This window comes from Maylandia zebra, linkage group LG9 (assembly GCF_041146795.1).
Source record: "Maylandia zebra isolate NMK-2024a linkage group LG9, Mzebra_GT3a, whole genome shotgun sequence".
In the NCBI taxonomy this organism is placed as follows: Eukaryota; Metazoa; Chordata; class Actinopteri; order Cichliformes; family Cichlidae; genus Maylandia; species Maylandia zebra.
Genome location: NC_135175.1, coordinates 22,585,633 through 22,613,073, shown reverse-complemented (window position 1 = coordinate 22,613,073; position 27,441 = coordinate 22,585,633). Strand labels below are relative to the sequence as shown.

The following is a 27,441-nucleotide window of genomic DNA, read 5'->3' as shown; positions in this document are numbered from 1 at the left end:
GGGAGTGGAAGTGGTTCACAAAATTGGCTGCAGGGAACAACCTGGAAGTTAGCACACCAAAATAAGATGAAGGGTTTAATGCAGAATTGAATGATTCGGTTAAATTCAATGCAGTTTTATTTATTTAGCACCAAATCACAACAGCATTCTCCTCAAGGTGGTTTTATTGTAAGGTAAAGACCCAACAATCAAACGACCCTATATGAACAAACACTTAGAGACCGTGGGAAGGAAAAACACCTTTTAATAGGAAGAAACCTGAAGCAGAATAATAATAAATGTGCTACGTTTATTTTAATTTACAATCAGGATGTATAACAAATTTTGTCTTGAATGAATAAGCTTTATCAAAACTTTATTCAGTGCACACCTTTTGTCACTGTTTGAGAACCACTGTGCTGGAGAGGTGTCATATATTTGTTGCTATTTGCTACATAACCTAAAGGTGCCCTGTGGAGGTTTCTGGCAAGCAAACTGTTTACATTCGGTGTTGCTCACCAGCATGAAGTGTGTGTGTGCGCGCGTGTGTGTGTATATATATATATCTGTCAGACAGGGTGGAAACAACTGCAAGCCACATTTGAAAAGTTATAAACCGAGTCTGTGTACTTCTCTATTGGTTTAGATTTCCTGCTTTGTTTAGGTTTTTCCTTTTTTGGCAAACTAATGCTAGTAAAGCCTGACGTAAAACAACTACTGAGTAGTACTTAAAACTCCACACGGTATCTTTAAGTGCATGGCTGAAAAACGTTAGTCACAATAGCTGGGGATATTTTAATAGCTGGGTGGAAGAAGTAATTACAGTTACTGTCAACTTCAATTCTGTTGACAACAGCACCTTAGCAAAATTTCCCATTTCAACAGTCACCTGTAAAAGTAACATCCAAACACATTCATTGTGCTAAATGTCTTTTTACACACCTGACTGTAGTTTCAGCCTTTTGCTCGGGATGCAAAAACGTCTAAAAATTGTACTTGAAAGCTCAGTGGCCGGCGACTCCCACAACAACGACAAAGGAGACTTGAGAGAAGCTTCTTCCTCCCATGCGGAAGTAGATCCTGGTGAACATTGAAATTGGATTTACGTACCGTATGGAAACTGACATGTAAAACAAAGTTTGCATCACCTTGAAATGCAAAAGAAGCTTTCTGCATCAAACGGATATGCAACAGAAGCCAACAGATTGTGTTATATAACAGTGATGTGTTGCTTCAAATATTAGCAAATAATAATAATAATGGATTGCATTTATATAGCGCTTTTCGGGGCCCTCAAAGCGCTGTACAATTCCACTATTCATTCACTGTCACATTCACACACTGGTGGAGGCAAGCTACAGTTGTAGCCACAGCTGCCCTGGGGCAGACTGACAGAAACGAGGCTGCCATATCGCGCCATCGGCCCCTCTGGCCAAATGACATAAAAACTAGCAATTGTGTTTCAGAAAGTATTTGTTTACTTTGATAGTAAGCTGCAGCTTTAAGAAACAGGCCTAATAATGGTGGAAAGCTGTTAATCATCATCTCTTGCTTGGAAAAAGCTCAGAAATTTAAATTTGAGTGCATACAAAGAGGAACGCAATGTATACTTTAACAGACACATTCCAGAGACGCGCCCATGCATTCACAACATAAAACGAAAAGCCCCCGCTTCAAGGACAATGGCTTTATTAATACACGGCGAACCATCTGCATATTCGTACAGCCTAACCTTCACAAATCGTATTTGTGCAGTAAACAACACCCCTGTTTGACTCAAGGGGGAAAAAGATGGGGCCCTGAGATTTACAGTGATGCACATAGAAAGCAGCAAAGTGCAATCTTTAATTAAAGCAGTTGGAGCGAAACTTCACATGCAAATAATCTTTTTTCCCCCCTGAAAGCTGTTAGTACTTTTAACCATTTGGATACATTCTTGCACAGCAAAGAATGCTAAGGAAGACATGGAGGGAGATGGGGTGGTGGGGGTGGTAATAAATTTAGCAGAATACATTTGAATCAGTTAAAAGGATTGCAGCAGAAAACAGTGCAATAAAAGTTTAATAAGGGGCTGGGGAAGAGCTAAGCAAAGTTGGCAAGAAAATACCATTTCAGCTGATTAAGGGAAATACTGCAGTGTTCAATCACAGAGTACAGTGATGAGTAATTCTCCCTAAAGCTTGAAACTCGGGCATTACGTAACCGTGTATCATGTAGCTGCCGCACTTATAATGAATCTGTGACTTAACATATTACCTTTATTTATTTTTATGACTGCTTTATGACAAAGGTGAAAGGCACACTTAACATTTCTATTTCAGTTTCTAACTTCCCCAGTTTGAGACAAGGAAATCATCAGCGTTGCAACAGGAAGAGCGGTGGCCTTTGTAATTGTTTTTCTCCCTTCCTGTGTGACTGTGTGTCTTTGCGTGCATTTCAGCACAGGGGGAGTGCATGACCTTTTGGGAACCATTGAAACTCTAACTCTCAGTCAGCTGTTGGCAGATGTCCTGACCAGTGACCTCCATTCACTGTGGGAGGTGGGGGTTTTGACATCAGGGAGCAATAGCTGATAAGACGAGGTTAGAGCTGAGTACTGGAGCCGCTTGCCTCCCTCGGTTGAGCTGGAGCAGTGCCGAGGCCCAGATCTCCGTCCAGCAGGTCCTCTTGGTGCTCGGATGCAGAATCGCTTTCGGACGATCCCTGCTGGCTCTCCGTTTCCCCCAAATCCAGGGTGTTTTTTCCTGCTTCTATCTCACACAGCTCTTCTTCTTCATCATCCTGAATTGTGAGTGGCAAATAACTCATATGTTCCTCAATATTTCTGGCATGTTGTAAACACAGAAAAAAAGTCTTACCTCCTGCACACGGGGGCTACTGAAGACTCTGGCAAATACACCACAACACTGTGGCAGTGACTCAGTCAGCGGGGGGCCACAATGAGTCAGCATTGGCTTTAGATATCTGTGACATTGTTAAAGGACTGTTCAAAACGTGTGTACGTGTCAGTGACTGTAAACACAAGATAAGGTGAAATGGTCGGTTGTAGTCTAGCCTGTCCTCCAGCTCCACAGTCATAACAATAATAGCTAACAACACTAAAGCACATATCAGATTTTATATATATATATATATATATATATATATATATATATATATATATATATATATATTTGAAAGAATGAGTAGGACAGTAACCAGATACGGTGTTTTACCTGTGCAGGATAAAAGGTCAGGGAATTTACATGTTACTGGTGTTGCACTCCAGTAAAGCGTTAACTGGTATGGTCTGTTTCCTATTTTAGCAGCTGATGCTCGAGGGAAAGCCCAACTCTTTGTTAGAAAGAAGTGGTTAAAGTGAATCCCTGCAGTTTATCATAAACATAATCACTGAGCGTGTGACTGCAAATTGTTTTAGATCTAAGCCATCAGACTTCCAGTTGTTTATATATGAAGACAGAAATGAGAGATGCAAATCTAAAAGTGTAATAAATCATAGTCCCCTTGTGCTCAAAGCAATAAAAAAAACATTATGAAAGTGTATTATTTCCCTTATGAGGTCACTGTCAGCTTACTGGCATTCAGTGCAGTTGGCCTTCCGTTTTGAAGATGGCACACTGCAGAGAGCTGGGATATTAGTCATTCAAGCTTTAGGTACTTGAGCTATTTTTGTTCCAGATTCTTAAGCTGTTAGCATATTTAATATACATAGCTTTTGTCAGCTGAGTTGTTGTCTTAAGGAATAAAAGCTCCCATGCAACACAGAGAGATTTTCCAGGAGGGGATGTTGCATGAGAGCCAAAATCGAGATAAAAATAATTTGCTCAAGAAAAAAAAAAAGGAAAGGTAGCAAATGGGTCGTTATCTAGTTTCAGCAAACTGGGTCAGCCTTGCATTTGATTGAAACTAGAGGCAAGGTCACGAATGCCTTATAAATGTGATAAAGTGCAGATATGTGCATTTTGATTTTCGATCAGCGTTGAGAGGAGACGGTGGAAGCGAAGCGGTGCAGGTGGCAGGTGGTTACTAAACAATAACAGTGGCATATTTATAAGCTCTGGTCTGAAAAGTGGAGGTGAGTATGTTTGTGACATTTCGGAGCCCCCTGCTAGCATCTAATTTATAATCACCTTTCTGCAAGGGGTCATACTTTCCTCAATTTTTGCTTTGGAGGGGAAAAAAAACAACAAAAAAAACGGACAAATTCCTATTTTACCAGTGCCATCAGTGTCAACCTTTGTACCTCACTGCCTTTTATGAGTAATGTGGGACTAATGTGGCACACAAGTGCACAGTCCTCTGGCATGCGTACAAAAGAACAAGGGTAAGTGGAAAATAATCTAATATGGAAATTGGTACCAGCTCTCACCATTCAGGTTCTGTTGTTGAAAATGTGCAAGAGGTTGGAATTATAAGCACCATTCTGGCAGCTAACAGGATTTATTCATAAAATGTCTCAAATGAGAAACAAGGGGAAAAGGGGGGAGGGGTCTAAGGAGGGAGAAAAGGAGAGAATAATGTCTTCCTTGGGATGTGCCTGAGTGAGTTGTCTTCCTGTTGGCACTGCGTCCTCCTGTTCCATGCTGGCATGATACTCGACAGTGATGGTAATTATAACTGCTGGTTCTGCTTTCTGCTACACAATGGTGTCAGATTATATGTGTGTGCGTGTGTGTGTGTGTGTGTGAAAAGATGCTGAGTAGTTATGTGGGGGTAGAAGACCAACTGCTGCTTCAGCCACCATCACAGCAAGCACAAGTCCCACGCTGCACAACCCGCAGGTAACCTTTTACTGACCTTTCATGAGTTAGGGCAAGTATTAGAGTTATAATACATGTGATCAGCTACTAGAGTTCAGAAACTACAAAGCAGGTTAGTGTGGTTTGGTTAAACGCTTGCTGCTTTTCAGGGGCTTCATGAAATCTTTTCATGCTATGTTTGCCAGGAAACCAACACAGATTTCAGCAAGTCATTCTAAGAAATGGTCTAGAACATAGCACGCAAAACGTCTCCAACAACAACACACTGTTTTTATCTAACGTAAGTTACTTATGCTATTTAAGAAATTGGTTGTAAATAGCCTGTTTATAACTTGTGTGACAAACTTTCCCATTGTTTTACCAGTATTTTAACATTTAAGCAAACGCTGTAGTCGGAAATGTCCAATACAAGCGCTGTTACAGGCAGCCTTAATGATTACACATGAAATGCGAATCAATTAATAAACAAAAACGTCCAGTGGTACAACTAGTGAGGAAACAAGAAAACAGACAGAAGTTGCAGTTACCCTAACTCATCACACTCTCAACACCAATGCACAGTATTCTGATAAAACTTTGTAGGGGTGAAGAGTGGGGTCCAGTTAACAATCCATTAAAATTTCATGTACATCCATTTCATGTACATCCACCAAGTACTTCAAAGCCCACTTATTTATTTATTTATTTATTTATTCATTCATTCATAGGTAGAAAAATGACAAAAAGGCTTATAAATTAGGAAGTATCTCACAAGTGTGGTGTGTACTGTCGACATAGAAATACTGTATAAAAATGTAAAATATCATGTCACATTTAACCTCTGACCTCGATCTGAATTCCAAAGTGATGATAATGTTATATAGAGCTATTTAAAACTATGTTTCTTACCACCATTGTTTGCATTGAGAACATATAGGCATATAGGGAATTCAATATGTGTATTACTTTGGACCTCTGACCTCTTCTTCAAGGTCAAATAGGGTCAAGCTGTCATGAAAAGTTTTTTATTTTTGTTTTATCTTTAAAGAAAATATTGTCAAGAGAAAGAGGATGAGCTGCCTTGGCAGTTTGTGCTTTGTGTTTTTTCTTTTTAAACTGAGTTGATAACATATCCCTAAGTTTATCTGTCAGTGTCTCATCCAGCCTGGAAGAGATAACTTTGTTAGACAGCAGCATCTACAACAGAGAGTACAAAAGCACACAGGAGTGTGAAACGTCAAAATATACCTTACTGACAGTACAATTACTGTACATTTGTAGCTCAGAGGACTGAGTTGAATTGGCCTCCTTCATTAAAGGCCATGAGATGCATGGCCTTTTGTTAGCCCCTTCCACTGATACACCCACTGTTCTCAGTACTGCTTATTCTCCTAAAGACATGGGAATTTCCATGGTTGCAGACTTTGATTGCATTGAATAATGAATATGTATACACTTCTTACATAACATCAAAATGTAAGGAGGAGATATTTACAGTGGGTGCCACTATGCTCTACTTGGTGCTTCTTTGTTGTATGGTATTGTTTAGCCTTGTAATGCTAAAAATATGGGTAACATGCCTAGACTTGATTTTCAAGCCACAGAACACCCATGTAATTAACGGCATTGTACTTCTTTAACACGGGAGAAGACATGGGTGGCTTCTGGGATTCCAGATCCAAAACAAAAACGTGGTTGCTGGGCTAACGCCACAGTATGCAAACCAATTCAGCTGGAAAGATCAAACAGGCTTTGATGTCCCCCAGAATGAGTGCTTGTCCTTATGAACCCTAAAGCCAGGCTGACGGGGAAACAGTTAAGGAAGCAGCAGTGTGCCTCAATGATGCAGATGGTGAGCCAAGTTGAGGCTCAATTACCTGGCAGCAGGATTCCGGCTGAGGCTCCTCTCACCTGGTCCACTTCAAAGCACCTTCAGAATATGTTTTTCCTCCTCATCAATAGGATACATTGGTCGGGCCTTTCATCCTGCTTCTCTCATCTCCTCTTTTCTCGCCCGCTGTCATATTTGCATGCTTTACATGATTCCAAAAACCCATGATATATACACGAGGTCTGGTAAAAACACACAGTCTGTTAAAATGTGCAAGTTAACCCAATATTATAAGCTTTAAATATAGCCATGGCAGGAGTACAGTTCGTGCTGTTTTTTGGCTTTTAATCGTGTGTTGCAACCAGCAGACATATCATACAAATGTTAGCATGCTAGCACATGTAGGGACTGGCTAGCTGGCTCTTTAAAAATAGTGAAGAACAGTCTGTCTGTCACAAGGCTACTGGTGAAGCTATTGCATAAGACAGAGACAGTAGATTACTATTATTTAAAATTTGGTCAGTGAATATAATTCTTTATCAAATTAACCCACTGCTCATTCTCAAGTCAATATTTAACATCTAAATATGTCTTAAACATTTAAATGGAAGCTGCAAAACTAGAAAGAAGAAACCGTTTCACGTAAACAAAACGGAAATATGTCCTAATCAGATCAGAGAATTTCTCAGTACACTCAACCACATCCACCTTGCTTGTGTTTTGTGGTTTAGTAGCCTGAACGCTACATGTATTTGAATTTAATGACAACCTTTACAAACTTTATGGTTTCTAATCTGTCTGAAATATAAACCAATACTGCCTGTTAAAAACAGTTCTCAGAGTAAAATATGTCACAATGAACTCCTTTGAAATGATTTTCCAAGACTAAAACTTAAGACAGACTTATTGAAATGTTAGCAAAAATGACCCCATTTACACTTGTTTACATGAAATGAATTTAGTCAGAGCTCAACCAGTAAAGGAATTTTAAGACCAATACTTGAGGGTTTAAACATCTGCTAAATGTGTGCTGCTGCGAAATTGCATAATTTTTTCAAAATCTGCTGAGCAATCTATGCAAGACCGACAGACAACATGGCTGAAGGGTGTTTCTCGCATCTCTTCTTTAGTTTTTAAATTTTTGTTTATCAGATAAAAAAAAAAGATATGTAATATCATAATATTGATATTACATACTTATACATAAAAATATTGCTGTAATATCAGCAACATTTGATAGATCAGTCAGGACTTCCTACATTGTTAATGTTATCAGTGGCATATGCACAAAGTTTGAGCTCTCTTTTTGGTGATTGAAATTCTAGCATTAGCTCTTTTTCCATAGACTGCAGTATTATATTAATGTGCCTTGCTAACAAAACCTGTTAGCATTAGCTGATAACTTAGCACTCTATCCCCTTATCCAAAAATGATCAGTTTTTCAAAAAAACCCTGGGCAGTATAAAATAATTATTCCCTCTATTATCGTGAGGGTTACGTTCCAGGACCCCTGTGATAGGTGAAAAAGCATCAATTAGAAAGCATGTTTATTTTATTATTTTATGTACATCCAAAGGCAGGTGGTGCAGGGTGTTTTACATATAAAGCACCTTAAATGTGAGAATAATGCCTTGATCCATCGGCTGGATCAGCAATGTGGTGTTTGGTGGTAAGAATTTAATTTGTACACCTTCAAACGACAGGTCCCTTTTATTTCAATTTAATATTCTTTTAATATAATTTTAAATAAATATGTGATATTTTCATTTCAATTGTTAGAAAACGGTTATTTTACTGCAAAAATAATTACTAATTTTAGGCCATACATAGTTAAACATGTTTGTTTAATCTAATCTCAGGGTGTAGCTTGTTACTGTTAGCCAATATACAGTTTTACAGTCAGATCTACCCTCTCTCGTCGTATCTGGTTTCAGAACTACACATACCAGCTCTCACTGTTCATGAGTAACATATTTAATACCTCACAGTCTCAGGCTACTGTTTCAATGTGTCTCAAGACGTAACAAGAACACAGACTACACACACACTTTATACTACTTATTTTAATAGTTATGAGCGGACCATGACTTTTCAGGAAAGGAGGGACACAGGGACCTTCCTTTCCTTTTTGATCTCTTTCTGTGAGATCAGTAAAGAAGAGACAAACTTTTGAGAAACATTTATTTCATATTCTTAGATATCCCTATAAAATTTAAATAGATAATTATATAACCCTTTTGAGTGTTTAGGAGTTACTTATGTTATTTATAACTCTTCCTGCTTTAATGTAAGTTACATCAAAGAGAAGAAGGGAAAAAACTCTGTATTAAACTATCAGTCATGTTTGAACACACTCACCCATTCATTGTCATGGGTGCCGGTATAAAAAAATGTATTTAAATATATTTTGCATGCTGCCAAAATAATATTAACCTTGTAGCCTGATTTGTTTCATTATCAAAGGTCAGCTACGTAGCCGGGATAATGCCATTTCTGCACTCTCATTCAATTAAAAAGCACAAACCCCCCCAAAAACAAACAAAACCTCAATTACGCATTAAATGACTATTCTTAATGATGATGCCATCAATCCAACATTGCACTGTTTTGCAGAAGAGATAAAGCCCATAAAGTAAGATGATGTGCTCCTTACCAAGCACCAGGTCATGAAGTCATTAGGGAGCAAAATTCAATTAGCTTAAACTTAATGCAATCCTCGTGAAATCTTCCTGCAAAGAGTACAACTGTTTTCCTTCTCCAACTACACTCTCTGCTTACAAGACCATCTTAACACGTTGTTAACACCAACAGAGGCGGCAATAGTTAAGCACTTTGGGAAATAACACATACTATTGTGCAGTTGGGGAGGGAAGTTCAACACCATTCCCACAGAATAAGTTTGCAGCTAGTAAACCCTTAACTTTGTTTAGAATAAAGACTGACAGAGAAGCAAACTGTTTGCTTTGGAAATGGACTTTAGAGGTCCTGGCCAGATTTTGTTATCCTCAGACAGTCACTATAGCTGACTGGCCCTTTATTTATTGTTGCTACAGACAAGAACATCAACCTTTACCAAATGCAAATATATATATTTTCCAGATTGTTGCAAAATAAAATAAAGGTGAACAATGGAGTAAATTTCTGAATGCAACCTGTGAATTTATCTAATAACGGCAAAGGAATGTACAAAATGTATTCTTGCACGGAGCAAAGACTGTGGAGTTTTGGTCCACAGAAATGAATTATAAATAATTTAAATATTAGATTTTAGATATAATATAATATTTGCTGCTTTTCTATCTGGAAAAGGAGTGCATTGTTGGAGTACTCTTTTAATAGTCACGATATTCATAAGACGTGATTGCTGAGAACTGTCACATGAGAGAAGTCACATGGATAATCGTGTTTCAAAGTTGACTTGAAAATGAGGAGCCTCTTAGATAAATGCATCCTAAAGAATCGTTTATATCAGGGAAACTACAATGAGAGCATGTGTGCAAATGGTCCTAATATAGCTGCACAAAGGAGGTCATACACAGTGTATGTTTGCTAGCAGGCCACACACGTTCTTTCTGAACTTTCTGTTTGTCCTGATAGATAAGGGTCTTTCTTCAAAGTCTATGTAATGAAGCACTATTTTTTTCTGATACTCACAGAACAGTAGGGCTCCACAGAGCGCTGCGTTAATTATTGTGAGTGCAAGCAGATGTGAGAGTGCTTTGGAGAAAAAAGCAGTGAAAGGATACTTGTAGTCGAGAGAGTGCCACAGGCCCTGTGTTGTGTCTAGCCTCTCTGTAGCAATCTGTAAACCAGAAGAGAACCAATGTTACTCGCCGACAAACAAAGCCCGTCTGCCGTGGGCTGTATACGGTGCTTGATGGAAATGCCGAAAACCTGCACCTGTGCATGGTCAGCAGGGCCATATCACATGACCACAGCTTGAACAAGAGGGTCAGACCTAATAAAGGGAAAATCCTATTCCCAAAAACTGAACTACCAATAGAGATCCCTCCTCATTACAGTAAGAACAACTGCTCTGGTCTTGCATGCATTCAACTGTTTCCATAAAAAAAGAAATAAAAAAGCTCGTCTCCCCACTGGGATCCTCCTCCAGCTTTACTTGGCCACACTATCTATTTGGCCGCTTGATACCAGAGAGATGCCCAGACCTTGTCCCATTCATAGCGTGCAGATAATCGTCGGTTCAAATAAGAGAGTGAATGGTGAGCTGCTGGGAAGCAGCGATGGCAGGGTGGGTGTATGCACAACAAAAGGCCACACTCAGAGGGCCTCTGTTGTGCTCTGTTCTGGATATTGCGCAGACCATCACTCAAAGCGAAAGCGAAACTGCATTTCCTCTTGAAGTGTTCTTCACTTTAATGCCATGTGGTCTTAAAATAAACAGCAGACCCAAGATTAAAGGCTGGACGCCCATTATGTGTCAGTAGGAGAGGATGGAAGGATATGCTGCAAGTACAATATTTGCAGAAATTATACATATTAGTAAATCCCTATAATGTACAGTTCTCAATATTTAAATAAGAAATAGTGTGAAAGAAGAATGTGTTGACCACAAAACCGCTCGAAGTTTTATAGTCATGTGACTGCCCTCTCTCACATGTTCAGCGAAGCTTGCTGCTTCCAGTGCGACACAATGCGTATGTAGGCAGAATCACTTCTTGTAACACAGTGAAATGTAAGTGACTGTGTGACAGTCAATATTAGAAGCTGTTGGGCCAATACTTGTTTTTTTTGGTGTTGAGCATATTCTTGGAAGCATTATTTTCTTAAGCTTAATGTGCACTCCTGAAACAAATCAGATACATTCGTAAACAGACTGCAATGATGTTCAAGCTTCAGCATGTTAAAGCACACGGAATGACAATTAACTTGCCGTAACCCATCGATAAACAGTGGCACTAATATACAATCCTCTAAATGGGATTGGAGAAGCGATGCCTGCACATCAATGCAAATTGTGCTGAGAAGGATTTAGAAAGCACCGATTAAAAAAAGGATCAATTTGGAATATTTAGCCGAATCCAGTTATTTGACAGTCACATAATATGTGGTGCATAAAGAAGGAAGCTGATAAACATTTCTATTAAAAAAGGCAAAATTTGATCCCAGAAAGAAAAACAAGAGGATGAATAAATATAGTGAATTTAGAAAAAAGATTTATCTATAGTAGAAACAACTGCGCTTACCTCAAAAATGCGGTCCTCCTGGTTTTCATCTGGATCCACCCCCACTCTAGAGTGAATTAAAATAGAAGTACAGTGAAATCCTGACTCACTGTGCAATAATAATAAGAATTTCCAATAAGAAGAAGAATTCTCAGATGCTTTTGCTCTATAAGAATAGAACAAAGGTATTGGAGAAAATCTCCAATCCCGTTTGAATAGTCTAATGCTGCATGCAGCTTAGCAGGGAAGGTGACAGTCAGTCCCGTAACACGGTTTAGTTCTGAACATGACCTTTCAAACAGTTTCATCAAAATCAGCCTCATCTTCCACATCACACTGGGAAAATGTCAGCTGGGTAAACCTTTGATAAATGACAAACAGCGACGCAATTATGCTCGATATCATGCGCGGCTGCTGTTATTATCCTGTCAAGGTGTGTGGACCCCACTTTGCTGCGACAGGGCAGGGAGGAGAGGCCGACTGGCTGCTTGTTCACTCTGAGCTGAAATACAGTGACTCAACAACAGCCCGACACAGTCCCCATGAGCCACTTCGTCTCGCAATGAGAGTGTTATTTCAGAGTGTGCATGCATTTGCTGCTTTTAAGCCTAAAACTGTCAGACTTTCTTAAAGCCAAATGGTGAAAATCTTGATATAACAACCTACCACCTGCAATCATCTACATATATACGACTGCACAAAACAGTGCACCAGCAGCACCATCAGTAGACTGGGGGCTTAAAGAGATGCAGGGAGGGAGATGGCTGTCGATTCTTGTTCCTGCAGGTCAGCAGTTAACTCTAATAGCCTGGCATTACTGCTCGGGACATTTTGAAATAGCCTTCTGTGCATTTGTGTGTGTATGTGTGCTTTTGCTTTTTTTTTTAGTGTGCTATACTAAAGCCTTTTACTAAGAATGCAGTGCAATAACACAAAAGACAGGAGATTCTCATCAGAGCATTACAGCTCTGCGAATGGTTGTACAGATTGTGTCTTGGCAGCCGTTCTTCCATAATCCATCTCTTTGTCAATGTTTGTCTTGACTGTGCTTCAGTTTCTCCCTCTCAGATGACTGCTCATCTTGTTTTTGCTTCTCGAATTTCAGCTTAGTCTTTGTATTTTCTACAGTGCAGTGGAGGCTGCTTTGTGCCTCAGTGTGACACAGATGCTGTGGTTTGAAACTGTCATAAAGAAAAATCTGGACGTGAATGTATTTGTTGTCTCACCTGATATACGCTGGTAGCATATCCTATTACAGATTTTTCTCTCTTTGTCACCTAATAAATCTAAAGGGTCTAATATAACGATAACCTGAGTAAACACAACGTGCAATTTTTAAATGATGATTTCATTTGTCGAGAGAAAGAAACTATCCAAACCTACTTGACCCTATGTGAAAAAAAATAATTGTCCCCTAAATCTAATAACTGGTTATGTTGCTCTTGGCAGCAAGAACTACAATCAAGCATTTGTGATAACTGGCATTGAGTTTTTCACATCACTGTAAAGGAATTTTTGGCCCACTCTTCTTTGCAGAATTGTTTTAATTTGGAGAGTTTTTCGAGCATGAACGGCTTGTTAAGTTCATGCCCAAGCACCTCGATCTGATTTAAATCTTGACTTTATCTATGCCACTCCAAAACCCTTTGAATCCATTCAGAGGTGGACTTGCTGGTGCGTTTCCCAACATTGTCCTGCTGCAAGTGCGCTTGGGCTTCAGGGCACAAACTGATGGCTGGACTCTCCTTCAGGAGTTGCTGGTAGAGAGCTGAATTCGTGGTTGCATCAGTCATACCAACTTGTTCATGTACTGACGCAACAAAGCAGCCCCAAACCATCACACTACCGCTACCATGTTTAACTGTTGGCTTGATGTTGTTTTTATGAAATGTTGTGCTAGTTTTACAGCAGATGTAAAGGGAGTCAAGTTTCTCATCAGTCCACGGAATATTTTTTAAAAAGTCCTTAACTAAGGAAAGTGAGGCTTGCATTTCTTTAGATGCTGTTCTGGGTTCTTTTGTGACCTCCTGGAGGCGTCATCGAGTAATTTGGATAAACCGGCCACTCCTGGGAAGTTTCATCAGTGTTTCAAATTTTCTCCATTTGTGGATAATGTTCTCACTCTGGTACACTGTAATCACAAACCCCTAAATATGAATAATTATTCCTTTGACAGATGTCAATTATTTTCTTTCTGATCTGTTTCTTTAGACTGTGGCTTGATGTGTTGCTATTAGAGATCTTTTAGCTTACATCACTTTGTCACATAGGTGCTATTTAAGTGATTTCTTGATTTAACAGATCTGGGAGTAATCAGGCCTGTGTGTAGCTAGCGAAACTGGCCTCATATGATTAATCACAGCTTCTATCACATCATCAGTTTTTACCTTACATCACTTAACCCCAGCCGTCGTTCTCCTCTTCTTTTTAATGTAACATTTTTCATATTGCTATCATCTCTACCCTTTCTTTCCCCTTTGTCTTCCAACCCCACTTCATCTTCTCTTTGCTAATTTGTCTCCCCTTTTAGCATTTCAATATCCATTTCACTCTCTCAGATCACTCTTCCTCTCATCACCACCTCTCACCTTCTCTCAATCCTCGTTCTTCTTTCTCACCACCATCTCTCTCTCCTCTATTTTCTCACCACCACGTGGATCAATTCTTTCTCTCAACAGGAACAGAAAGGGAACTGAGATCAAATTTGTGCTGAATTATTCTTAAATTCCCTGAGAACTGCTTTTATCATGCAAGGGCTAAAATGGAACAATTTATTTTAGGGCTGTGGAAGAACCTTGTGGATGGGGCAGGCTGTGAGAGGCACATGCAGCCTGCACTGCATGTGACGCATCCCCTTCAGCTGGTGGAATGCATTCTGTGGCGACAGGCTCTGTCGCTGAGCTGAAAGAAAGAGGAAAGGGCAGATATGTTGCAAGGGAAGCGAACGAGAAGAGAAAGCTGCGGGTGTGAGCAAAGAGGAGATGGCGAGTGCAGCAAAAAACAACAACAACAACAACAACAACAAAAAAAGTAGTTTTGAGTTTCTTGAGTATGACGGAAGAATATCTTTGCTGACAGTGTCAGAATGAGTGGATGCTATGTTGGAGAGTGTGTGTGAGAGGCAGGGAGAGTGAGTGAAAGATAGGACAAGACAGCCAGAGACAGACAAAGAGGGAGAGACATAAAAGAGAATGGAAAAACAGTTATGTGGGGCTCTCACTCAATCCCAATGCAAGAACGGAACAAGGAGATAACAAGGCAGTGGGCGTTTGTGAGCCGGTGTCCTTTCACGGCCTTGCTTTTCAAATTGATACGCACCCTGTGCACTGGGATTCAGACAAATCAAGTCCAAACTAACTACCCTGTGACTGTGAGTTCACATGAATAACTCTGTAAATGAATTAAAGTGGACAGCCAGGGGAATGCAGCGGGAGAGAAAAGAAAGCGCAACAGAGGAGGAAACACGTGTAAACTTTGCATAAATTCATATCTACTACAGGAAAATAGGGGCGCAGACGAGAGCTGAGTCATAGATACTTTTGTAATGAGCCTCCACAGGAATATGTGATCCTCCCATGGCCCACTTGTTTCTCCAAATGAGGCAGAGTTACCCCCATTCTGTAAGGAAATCACATCCCATGCAATAAAAGTCAGTCAAAAAGAAATTCACCGAGGAGCAACTCGATCTCCTGCAATCTGGCAAGATTGTAAGACAGAGTTGGTGCTCCTGTTGTGCAAGTCCTCAGCATTGTACAAAATCAGTGGCCTTTTTATGTGCTGATACAATCATGTGTTGCAATAAGCTCCAGTGCTCCTCAAACATCTCTGGACATATTCCAGGATGACACAACACTTTGTACGGGGCCCTTACTTGACGACTCAGCCGGTTCTTTCGGGGAACATTGCTATTAATAACAGCATGTTTTTAGGCCTGAGTTCTTTTATGTAAGAGAACGAACTTCTTTTCTTTACCTTATCTTGCGCAGCCATACATAAAAGCTGGAATTACACAGCAGAAAGCACCCTCGCACACACATAAATATCTCCTTACAAGTTAATACTTCCACTGTGCCTGAGAGAGAAGTGGAAGAGTGAAATAACTTGGCCTTGGGCAATGACGAAGTATGCGGTAGGAATGTGTACGCGCAAATGTATATGTGCCCGCGTCTCCATTGGACTGTTATCACTCTAGCTGACAGTAATGGGCTGATAAAGCTGAGCTCACTGTCTTGCAGGCACACTGAACATGAAGCCCCCTGAGAGACTACAACTGCTTTGCATGTATACCTCATTTATACACTGGGGGGAGTCTACAGGTAGTGTCTCAATGTGTTTGGCGGAGATTTTGCCCCCCAAAAAACGACTTGCAATTGTTTATTAAGGAAAAGAAAATGAGATATAATTGGAAGCTTAAGTTAAGAACAATCAAATAAGCTTCTTTTTAAGTTCAAGAGCTCAAGGATGAAATACTTAGCAGGCAGGGTAAATTAAGTTACAGCACTCCTCCCTTGTGCTGCGCAGGCGATGCACAAGTTCTTTTTTTCACTGCTCCGAGAGAGAGGCAGGGGATAAGGAAAACACGGAAGAAAATCGAAATAGGGAGGGGGCGAGACAAAGACAAAGAGGCAGAATCTCACAGGGACTGTGTTTGCACTATACTGTGAGTATGGACAAGAGGAAAGCTCATCCTTCTAGTTTCCTGTTTGAAAATCCCATTTGGCTGTTCTTCTCACCGGGGACACACTGATATCATATTTGACAGCTCTCAGGAACAGAGCCTGGAACCAAAGCTGACACATACGCGAGGATATTTTCTGGGTTTAAATTCTGCCCCACAGACTTTCCAGCTACAGCAAACACACTTTACCCCCAATCATAACTACAGAGTACTTCCAGAAAACAGAGCACTTTAAATAAAGTATTGAATGTAAGTGTACAGATGCTGTTACATACGCCATATCATATAAAGGCGACTGCAAGCTCAACGGAAGCAAAATACATGTACATGTGTGTATTTGAATAACAAATAATTTATTGCACTACAGTTAATTCATCAGTAAAAGTGAGTAGATGCTACAGGTTATACGGGTTATATCGCAAAAAGGACGTATATGACTATAAAATAAAATCCCCAAACAGTGCAGACATCAATACCTGCAATGACTCATAGGCTGGTTTTAAGATTTCAATGTAGTGTAGGCTTGGCACTGACAATAAAAAAAAGCAGCAGTTCAAGTAAAGCAAAGATTAAATTAAAGATGTGCCCCCCTCTCACTGTGCAAGCATTACGTGTAAGTAAACACAATGACACACATGATTATGACTTCATAAGACGTGTAAATATATTCGCCTGATCCTTACATGGCATTTATACTTTGCTAGCAATGTGAATTTAAAAACCTTGCGGGCTGCAGGAGCTGCCGAAGAATAACACTGAAGTTATCGATATGCGATGACTAACCACAATCACACGTTATCCGAAACAAAATCCTGAACTTGAACTGCAGATGTCATGAGAAAGTCGAGCCAAGAGCTCTCTCACACCCACAAAACTCTAGCACCCCACCGTGAGCTCTGCAGTGCGATCAGCTCCACAACTATGCACAAAATGAAACCTTCAAGTGCCTGAACAGTCAAGCGCGACTGTTTAAGACATTACATATTGTGCAAGATACTGCAATCTTGGATGTGGACAATAGAACATAATGTCTTTCCAAGCTTTAAGACAGATAGGTTCACGCGGTCATGGCCGAGCCCTGTATCGCTCAGTGTTATGACTCTGCTGTGGATAAGGACATAAAACTGGAACATAAATTTCCCTTCCTGATACTGCAGTCTAGCAAAACAAAGCGTCATAAATGACCAAGTCCTCGACTGTAATATGTAGGTCGATCTACAAAGACCCAGAATGTGCTTTCACCTAAATTTCAAATCACTTGAGCTGGTGTAAAAATAAAACTGGCAGGGTAGTGTAGAGGGACGCGTGTGCCTGAGATGCACGTGTACTGAAGATATTAGCGGGATGCGCAAAGCATTTACATAAGTGCACGGTTCGTTCGTTGTCCTCTTCTTATCTCATCTAACCAGGCAAAACTTTTTATATGCTCGGCCATTTTGCTCACTGATGAATGATCACCCACTCAGCAGATGTCCAAATATTATGTTATCTTTTCTGTTGTTTGAACTGAGCTATGAGATATCGATGGCCAGAAATAACTCTGGATATGTAATACCAAGTTGGACGTTTTGGCTAGTCAGAACCTTGAGCAAATTACTCACAGATTTAGCACAGTCATTGCAATGGAATTTTCCCATTTTTAAAATACATTTGTTATAACTTGGGCTGTATTTTTTATGCATTTAATTTGCATTTCATGTAGACAAAAGACTTTAATGAACTAAAAATTTAAATAATCTGCCTGAGAAGTGATAGCTAAACCCATTTGCCCTCAAAAATGCCTTAATTCAGAGATTAGATAGATTCGACATGACGCTGGAAGCATTCCCCAGAGATTTTGATTCACATTGACATGTTAGCATCAGTCAGCTGCTGTATGATATGAATCTCCCATTGCACCAAATCCCAAAAGGTGCTCCACTGGATTGAGATCTGGTGACTGTGGAGGCAACTTGAGGGCAGTGAACTCATTGTCCTTTGAGTTTGAGATTGTCTGAGTTTTGTGACATAGTTTGCGTGCCACAGAAAATGGGTACACTGTGGCCATAATGCAATAGTGGTGAGCAACAATACTCATACTCAACTGGTACTAAGGGATGCAAGAGATAATCCCTCATTATACCACCAGCAATTTAGTTCAATTCAATTTTCGCCTCAAGGCGCTTTATATTGTGTGGTAAAGACCCTACAGCCTGGACTGCTGATACAAGGCATGCACTCCACCATCTGAATGTTGCAGCAGTAACCAACACTCATCAGACCGGGCCATGTCTTTCCAATCTGTTGTCCAATTTTGTGTGAATTGTAGCCTCAGTTTCCTGTTCTTCGCTGACAGGAATGGCACCCGGCCATTCTCTTCTGACCTCTGGTATTAACAACAAATTTTTGCCAAGTCAACTACTGCTCACTGGGTATTTTCTCTTTTTCAGACACTAGAGATGGTTGTGTGTGAAAATACGAGTAGATCAGCAGCTTCTGAAATACTCAAACCAGCCCATCTGGCTCTAATAACCAAATTCAAAGTCACTTAGATCGATTTTCTTCCCCATTTTGATGCTTGGTTTGAACTTTTATGTTTATATTCAGTCTGACGAATTAAAGAATCAATCAAAACGTCTCTTTACGGTCATACATGTGAATGTGTGCTGTGCAATAACAGAAAATACAGACATTCTGAAAATATTACTTCATCACATTTTTGCACAGATGAGATTAGGAGATTAATAGCAGTCTAGTCTTCCAACAACAACACAATAACGCCACAGCAATCAGCTGCACATATTTCTCTAAGGACTGGTAATAGGGGAAAACATCTACCACCCTAAGTAACATTACCACCTACCAGCAACTCTAAACCTCACCAATTACAACCCCAATTCCAAAAAAGTTGGCATCATGTGTAAAATGTTAACACAAACAAAATGCAATCATTTACAAGTCTCACAAACACTCATTTTATTCACAATAGAATGTATAAAAACGTATCAAATGTTTAAATTGAGAAATTTTACTACTGTTTGTTAAACATTAGCTCATTTTGAATTTGACAGCAACACGTCTTGAAAAAGTTGGGACTAGGGCAACAAAAGGCTGGAAAAGTAAGTGGTGCTAAAAAAAAAAGAAAGAGCTGGAGGTACATTTTGCAATTCATTAGGTTAAATAGCAGCAGGTCAGTAACATGACTGCGTATAAAAAGAGCTTCTTAGAGAAGCAGAGTTTCTCAGAAATAAAGACGGGCAGAGGATCACAAATCTGCAACAACAACCAAAAGTCCAAAAACAATGGTCGAGTATCTCATCATCTTGCATTAGTTTCTATCTAGAAAGACACCACTGATACTGAAAGCTATACACAGGTTTCAGAACAACACATGCTCCCATCTAGATGATGTCATTTTCAGGGAAGACCTTGGATTGAATGACATATCAGACAAAAACGGGACAACAGTCATCTCCAAAAGGTCCAGCTGCAGGTCTCCTCAGATGTTTATGGGCTGAAGGGAAGAAGAAGAAGAGTGGATGCTACACAGTGGCCATGTCCCAACTTTTTGAGAAGTATTACTGCCATCAAATTCAAAATGACCTTCAATTTGTCCCCTCGTTTGATATTTTTCTGTATTCTATCGTGAATAAGTGAAAGAAAATGGATCGATGGAAATTTCTCTCATTTTATTTGAGTTTGTGAAAAACTAATTTAAGTGGCTGCTGGCTGTAATTGTCATGAATTGTGAGGTCGAGGACTCAAATGCATACTTTATTTTAGGCAGAGAAATGCCCAAAGTCCATATGTACGCACAGGTGAATCGAATCTAGATAACAAGACAAAGGGTTACAAAGTAACTAACCAATACACAGACTACACACACATATATGTAGCAACCTAACATTAGTAGTGTGGAATGAGATATAAACCCTAATCATGATTAACAAAATAAAAACAGTAATAATACCACTAATAATAAAATATTGTAAATCCTAAACTAGGGGATACAAACTAAGTACTCAAAATCCTGAGTATAAAACTCAGGATCATGATCAGTAGTATTACATGTGATCAGTTACAAAGGTGCTTTCTGCTCAAACTACTTTGTTAGATAAATCCATTATAGTTTATGTTTCAGCTGTTTTGAGTGTAAAAGAAAGTGTAGGCACTATCAGATAAATGAAATGTTGGAAAAATAACAATTTTTCAATATAACGTAGTAGGAAATTTATATTTATATGTATTTTTGACTATTTATTTTCTCATCTTAGAACAAGTTAACCATAGCACAATGCCATCTTCTATCTAGATCCTGCTGTGCATCATATTATATACAAAGCAATGTAAAAAACAACAAAGAATATTATTACTGAATGTCAGTATTTCCTCACTGTGTGAAACAGTGTCACTTCAGCAGGAAGGAGCGTTTTTAGCTTTGTAGCCAGCTGAGTTGCTGGAGGTATCCAAAGATGGCTGGGAGTGGAGAAGCCTGTGCGAGCCAAAGATATTATTATTGTACAGAATTAATTTCCCCTCCCACCTGCATGTCTCAGCATGTCATAAGGAAACTAAATTTAGTCTCGTGGACTTTGCGGGACAGTAACTGTCCAAAAGGATGCAACGTAACATCCCAATACTGCACAAATCCAACATGAATTCTTTTTTAACAATGTTTATTTTAGTCTTAGAGGGTCTACATGCATAGTGATAATATTATCAATGCTAAAGAAAGTTAAAGGTGAGTTTGGCAAGAACTACTAGTGGCTGTGAGTTTTTGTGAAGTAAGTAAAGAAGTAAAAAGTAAAGATGCTCAGATATTGAGCTGAAGGCTGAACTGCTTTATGACATCAACTTGAATAATGACTGTTAATAACTTACAAAGTGATTGAAAATATATTATTCGCCTCTTGCATTACTGCTGACAAGTCACCGCGTTGGCATCAGGGAAATCAAACCAGATTTAATCACAAATTTATTAATCTTTCAATAAGTCTGTTACTAGTCTAGTGGCATTTGCCGGCAACTGCTACATCATTCATACCTTTGGGGCAGAACAACCCCTTTAGCATGTCTTGATTTCTCCTTCTTTCCTGTTCTCACTCCTGCCAAACTACCCTAAAGGATATGAGATCAAGTGCCTTCTTTTGAGCCACGGCAGGCTCTAAGGGGATGTCTTAATCTTTGGTTGTCGTATTTGGATGCTGCCATCTCTTTCTTGTTGAGGATCAAGGGTGATGTCTGCCGACACCACCTAAATACATCAGGAGAATCTCAGAGAAAGAAATCACTGGTAACAAGACTAACTTGACAAAGCAATTCCAATAACTTCATCCTGTTTTGTATTTTATATGTTGCCCAGGGAAATGGGCTTGTTTCTTTCCACTGCAGAGGCAACTGTAGGAATGGTTGAATGGTTAACAGCACTCTGCTTTTAGATTATTCAGTATAGAGTACTTTGCTCCATAATGCCGGCTGTACAATGTAAAATTTGTCTCCTACGACTGCAGCCAGCTGGTCTGAACATTAGTCAAATGTACCTGATAAATCGCACGTCTCAAAAACTGGTATACTGTCATGTCTGGAGATGCACAGATGAATGTGTTGCAGCCACACAAGTGGCCTGCGATAGCTGATTCTGGGTTTTGACAGGGATATTATCAACAGGCTATCTTCCACCTGCTCACTCATCTGCTGCCTCATCATCCTCTACCTTCCTCAAAATGCTGCTGCTGCTGCTGCTGTGGGGGAGATTGTTCTCTATATGTAGGTGCTGATGAAATTTTGAGGGCGAGTGGTGAATTATTTAAGAGGGAGGATTATGAAAGCAGTTTCTTGGCGCGTTGCTGGCGGGTATGAATCGATATGAGTCCTCCCCAGCCCCAACCCTTCCTTTCTTTTTTCTTTTCTTTTTTTTGCCTTTGCTCCCCCTGAAACCACGGACCCTCTGAACAGAAGTCCAGACACATGGGCAGGGGGCCGTGGCAGCCTGGACAGCCAGATGTACTGTGCCCCATGAAATACAGTAGATGAGAAAGCAAGCAGAAACAAGACGGGATTGTTTATCTCTGTGTGTGTGTTTGAGCGTGCAAGAGATACAGAAGGGTCTAATTCAGACTGACCACATCCACGGGAACAGATGGCGCACTCAATGGCTGCCAAGACTGTTCTCCTTTTCCTCTGGTTCTGCCTTGGGGCAGGGGTCTAACAGTCAGGAGGCCGTACACTCAGATGCTGGGCACACATACACACAAACCCACATTTCTGTGGTGAAGTGTCACCCATAGCTATGTGCTGGTTGGTTCGCACAGATGCCTTCAATGAAGATTTGATTGTATGGGCTTGATTTGTGCAGTGCCAATGCTCGGAGGCTTTCGAGGCCGAATAAACGACCATGTTCCCAGCACTCATTCTCCCGTTTCACTTGATTGTCTCTCAGTGAGTTAGTCTGCATCCATTTCGCTCTCTGTCTCTAGCCACCACCCCACACAGACACTCAGCTCCCTTCTATCTGCTGAAACAATACATTTTTCCTTCTTTCCTCATCTGTGTATTGGGAGTCCACATTTGACCAGCACTTTTGTCCTCTCTCTGGGTGATGATTTCCTGACTCTAGAAATAACAGTTGGGACTAAGAGTGCAGATTTCGGATCAAATGGTTAGGTTTTAGCCTTGTGGCTAGCCTTTGATATATATATCAAATCAAATGTTTTCTTTGCTACCCATAAGTCGGCATTTTGAATTAGGAATCTCAAATTTTACCACTTCCTGACTCAAACTTAAAATAGCTCATAATTGAGGAAATAACTTGATATTTTTAGTTATTTTGTAATAAAATCTAGGCAAAAAAGTGCTGTGTAGGGAAATGAGCTTCTCTAAATGTTTGCATGCTGACATAAACATTCAACTCGAAGCATCACTTTGGAAAGTTACAGCCTCAAAGAGATGTCCCAGACAGTATATGAAGATGTAGATTTTTAATGTGTCTCACCTTCTTGACTTCAGTGCTGCATTCCAAGTCTTGCCAATTAAGCTGTGAGTAAAATGTTTTAATAATTCATAAAAAACGAAGGCCCAAACTGTGAAAATAAGAACTAGGTTGTAAAGAAAATCATTTTCTTTTATGCAGTACAAAAATGAACTTGACTCAATTGATTCTTTCAATCTTTTCTGGCTGTCTCTCTCTCATTTTCTTTCTCCATCTTTCCTTCCAATGTGCCTGCCGTTAATTCTTCAAGAGGCAGACGGCTGAAATTATAGAGGGCTAAAAATAATGGCTCTATAAATAAAAGGTACCCATTGCGAGTGATTGAGAGGTGAGGTCGCGAGGCAGCTGGGGATGCTGGGAAAGCTGAATTCATTAGCCTTCTCCACTTCCAAAAGGAAGCTCCCACAACTCTCACACAAAAACAAACTGCACAGCCTCCTTGTAAACAGCACGCACAGTGATGCAGCCCTGGGATCCAGAGTGCTTCGAACTCTCTTCCTCTCTCTACCTCTGCAGCTCTCTGCAGTGCTGCAAATTTTGGCCCCGTCGATACCATCCATCAGTCCTCATTACCGCTTTCATTCTGAGCAGTCCATGCAGTCTGCATTCTTATAGCACTGTTCATCCACCAGCAGAGTGGAAAAATGTGCGCACACGTGCATTTGCATCTGTGAATACGTGAGAGGGCGTGCAGCAGAAGCACCCCACGTCTATTTTACTATTCAAACTCATGTGTGGATCCTCTTTGAGCCCACAGACACCTACCAATGTTACACACAAAACATACTGATCCAGTCCCAATATATTCTTCCCCACCTGTTTCCCTCTTTCTTTAAAAAGACCAAAAAAAATGTTCATCCACAAACCCTGTGTTTATTCCATTTGCATATTTTGCATCCTCATGCGAAATGTCCCTATTTCTGTATTTATAGCATCATTGTTCCCTGAAACACTCACATGAATAGACACACATGTGGCTGCTTCTCTTGCCCTGATGTTCCTTTTAATGGTCCTCCTCCTCCCTCTGTATTGACGTCATATCCATTAGGTCGTGCCTCTGGGCCTTTTTAGTGAAAGCTGAAGCACAGGGCTCCAGTGTATGAGTCCTCCGTCCAGAGTCAATCTCCACCTGATAAACTTGCTGTATTGGCCGATCTGACAGATGCGGTTACCACGGCAATCTGTTTAGTCTTTGCACACTGCTACGACTATCAATCCACTATGAGAGTAACCTATTGAACTGTGTAGGAAAACCAGCACACCAAGAGCAGGTTGGATGCTCCCCTCAAGCTATCACCTTTTTTTGTCTGCATCCACACACACACACACACACACACACACACACACACACACACACACACACACACACACACACACACACACACACACACACACACACACACACACACACACACACACACACACTATCTACACTCCTATGTGTGTTGATAGGTAAGGTAAGGTAGGACTATCTGTATCTGGTGCCCGAGAGTAACCCTGGCAGGCTAATGTGAAGAGATAACATTTCATGTCTGATCAGCATCAGAATCAGAATTTACCTTCATCTCCCAGCTTCCATCTGTCTCACGATGCTCCTCTTCAATAACATCCTTACCTAGGTCCCTACCTGTTCCAGGAACTAACCTTTTTTAAGACCTCGAATATGGCACTGAAGTCTCATCAACGCTGTAACCTTACAAGCTGAACTCCGTGACTGTTTTCCTCCTTCATAAATACAGAATGAGTTTGAAATACAACTTCAGCCTAAGCATAGCAACGATTGCCAGGCTTCACTGGTATCAGTGTTGTGTTGCTTTGCCTAGACAAAACTGGCTAATGCCTGCTTGAGGTCATGAATATTTGGAGCTGAGAGCTCCTGCTGGAAAAAGACCAAGGGTGTATTTTGTTGGCAGATCCTCTTCCCTGAAGAGAGTCATCTGAAATGTTAAGTTAAAACCCGGCTCTTGGACACTTCAGAAGCTTAATCAGTGGTTGGTGCGGCTGGCTGAACTCACAAGTCCCCACTGTGTGAGAGCAATGAGACTAATACAATGAAAAATAAGATTTAACTTTCGGTACAGCAAAGGATGGGGAGAACAGAGACGTAAGGATAACAAAAACAAAACAAAACAAAAACAATAAGAAGAATAAGAAGTAAGCTGCCTTTTATATTGAAAAACAACAGTGACAAAGTGTTCAGGGCTCAGTATTGTAGCTTCAATCCATCACTGGATCATCGGCCTTCATTAATAATGAATGTGTTTTGTTGGCATACAAAGTGGAGTGCAAAAAATGGACAGATGCATGTTATGTGACAAAACAGACTGACAGGGAGACAGCTACCTAACCCCCTCAATCTATTCATTAAAAGGACTAAAGAAAGACGAGCATTCTTACAAGTTCTGATGTTCACAAGGCTATTGTACAGCTAAGATTGAAATCTCAATACTGAATATATATTGCATTTTTTAAGGGAAGAAATTATAGTATTTGTTCCCTGTCTAAATTTCAAAGTCATTCCTTGTTGTAGATTTGTTTTCTAATACACACCTTTCTTGTGTTTTTCCATCTTCCTTTGTTGCAAAGCAATCACTTTGACTGAACAGAATAAAGAATATACCAATGATGGATTTAAGCTTCTGTCTCTCTGTCCCCGTTGTCTTCTTTCATTAACAGAAGGGGCAAACCTATGCAGCAGCCATTCATCTTTGGAGTTCTTTGAAGTATCTTCCCTCCGATCAGGTTGACGTCTCTTTATTATGGGCAGTGTGTATTTGCCTGTGTACATGAGAATATGTGGCTGACTTTCCTCTCTCCTTCAGCCTACTATGAAGAGGGAGGATCTACACGTGTTAAGTCTTGTTCTAATACTTGGATAAGACTTGAAAAGGGCAAAAACTGCAAATGTACATTATAATTTGATGAAAGCTGCTGTTAAAGCTCCCAATATTGACACTTGAGAGGCAGATGGATGTCAAAGGCACAGAAAGAGAAGGCGAGAGGGAGTGAGAAAGAGATAAGAGGTCAGTGGGGCATGAAGGAGAGTAAGTGACATCAGTTTTCCACCCGTCCATCTGTCCTCTCAAAACAAGCAGGCCAGTCATCAGCCAGACTCCAGCTGTTATGCCTTAGCCTCCAAATTTTGAGGCTAAGGCATAACACACACACACACACACACACACACACACACACACACACACACACACACACACACACACACACACACGCAGCAGAGAGCAAAGCCTGCCCTCAATAGGCACCATGAAGTATTTTGAAATGGCATAATTTCACAAAGGGCAAATGGGATACATGGGAGCTTTCTTCTCTTCTCACATCCTCGATCAATCATCTTCACGACATGAAGAACGCAGGTTACACAAGTCTATAGCCGACCTAGGCTCTTTGTGAGGCTGTACAATGCAAGAGCTGAGATTTTAGTAAAATGCTTACAATGATACTGTTAATAGTGATAGCTGGCAGTTAATTTTCACTATGCTTTCTGTCACAAGTTAGCCTCCTTGTTGTAGCTATGCACAGAGCTTATGTTGATAGAAATAACCTGTGTTTCCCCCAAAATTTGATTCTTTGGGGGTATTACTTCAAAACTAATTAAAAATGACTGAATTGACTGAACTCACATTTTTATTAAAACATTAAAAACACAAAGACGTATTCTGGTAATTACCAGTACTGTTAATTTAGGGCAGCTGTGGCATAAACCTTACATTGTGCGTTGGTTTAGTAATTTTAAGCAATGTATGTTTTTTTGCCAATAAATGCATGAGTATGCAAAGCACCAGTTCACTGCTAGTAATAGATGATCATAAATAATAACAGTGATTGAGGAAAATGATGACATTCAAACTGAAATGGCTTGAAGAGGACATGACTGGCTATTCTTCAAAGCCTACTGGCCCCAGACTGCTCACTGTGACTGAGTTTCAAATCCCCCAAGGGGCACCCTGCCACCTCCAGCCCACATTAAAGCCGAGGAGACGGACCGAGACTGAGAACACACACTATGCATCTGAGTGTGTCTCTGCGTTTTGTTTTTTCCACAG

At 40.2% G+C, this 27,441-nt stretch overlaps 1 protein-coding gene and 1 long non-coding RNA gene across 2 annotated transcripts in view; one reads left to right on the top strand and one right to left on the bottom strand.

Annotated features, from left to right (window-relative positions):
- Positions 1 to 27,441, bottom strand: part of LOC101484026 (sodium/hydrogen exchanger 9) — a 63,318-nt gene continuing 35,877 nt past the window's right edge. The window contains exons 13-16 of the mRNA XM_004546784.3: positions 11,757 to 11,802; positions 10,296 to 10,351; positions 2,838 to 2,943; positions 1 to 2,760 (exon numbers count right to left, since the gene is read on the bottom strand). Of these exons, the coding sequence (XP_004546841.3) occupies positions 2,563 to 2,760; positions 2,838 to 2,943; positions 10,296 to 10,351; positions 11,757 to 11,802 (406 nt within the window). The 3' untranslated portion in view covers positions 1 to 2,562. The remainder of the gene's footprint in view (positions 2,761 to 2,837; positions 2,944 to 10,295; positions 10,352 to 11,756; positions 11,803 to 27,441) is intronic.
- Positions 2,686 to 27,441, top strand: LOC143420308 (uncharacterized). The gene is made up of 3 exons (XR_013100127.1): positions 2,686 to 2,767; positions 26,057 to 26,122; positions 26,203 to 27,441. It is a non-coding gene; the product is annotated as an uncharacterized LOC143420308 (long non-coding RNA).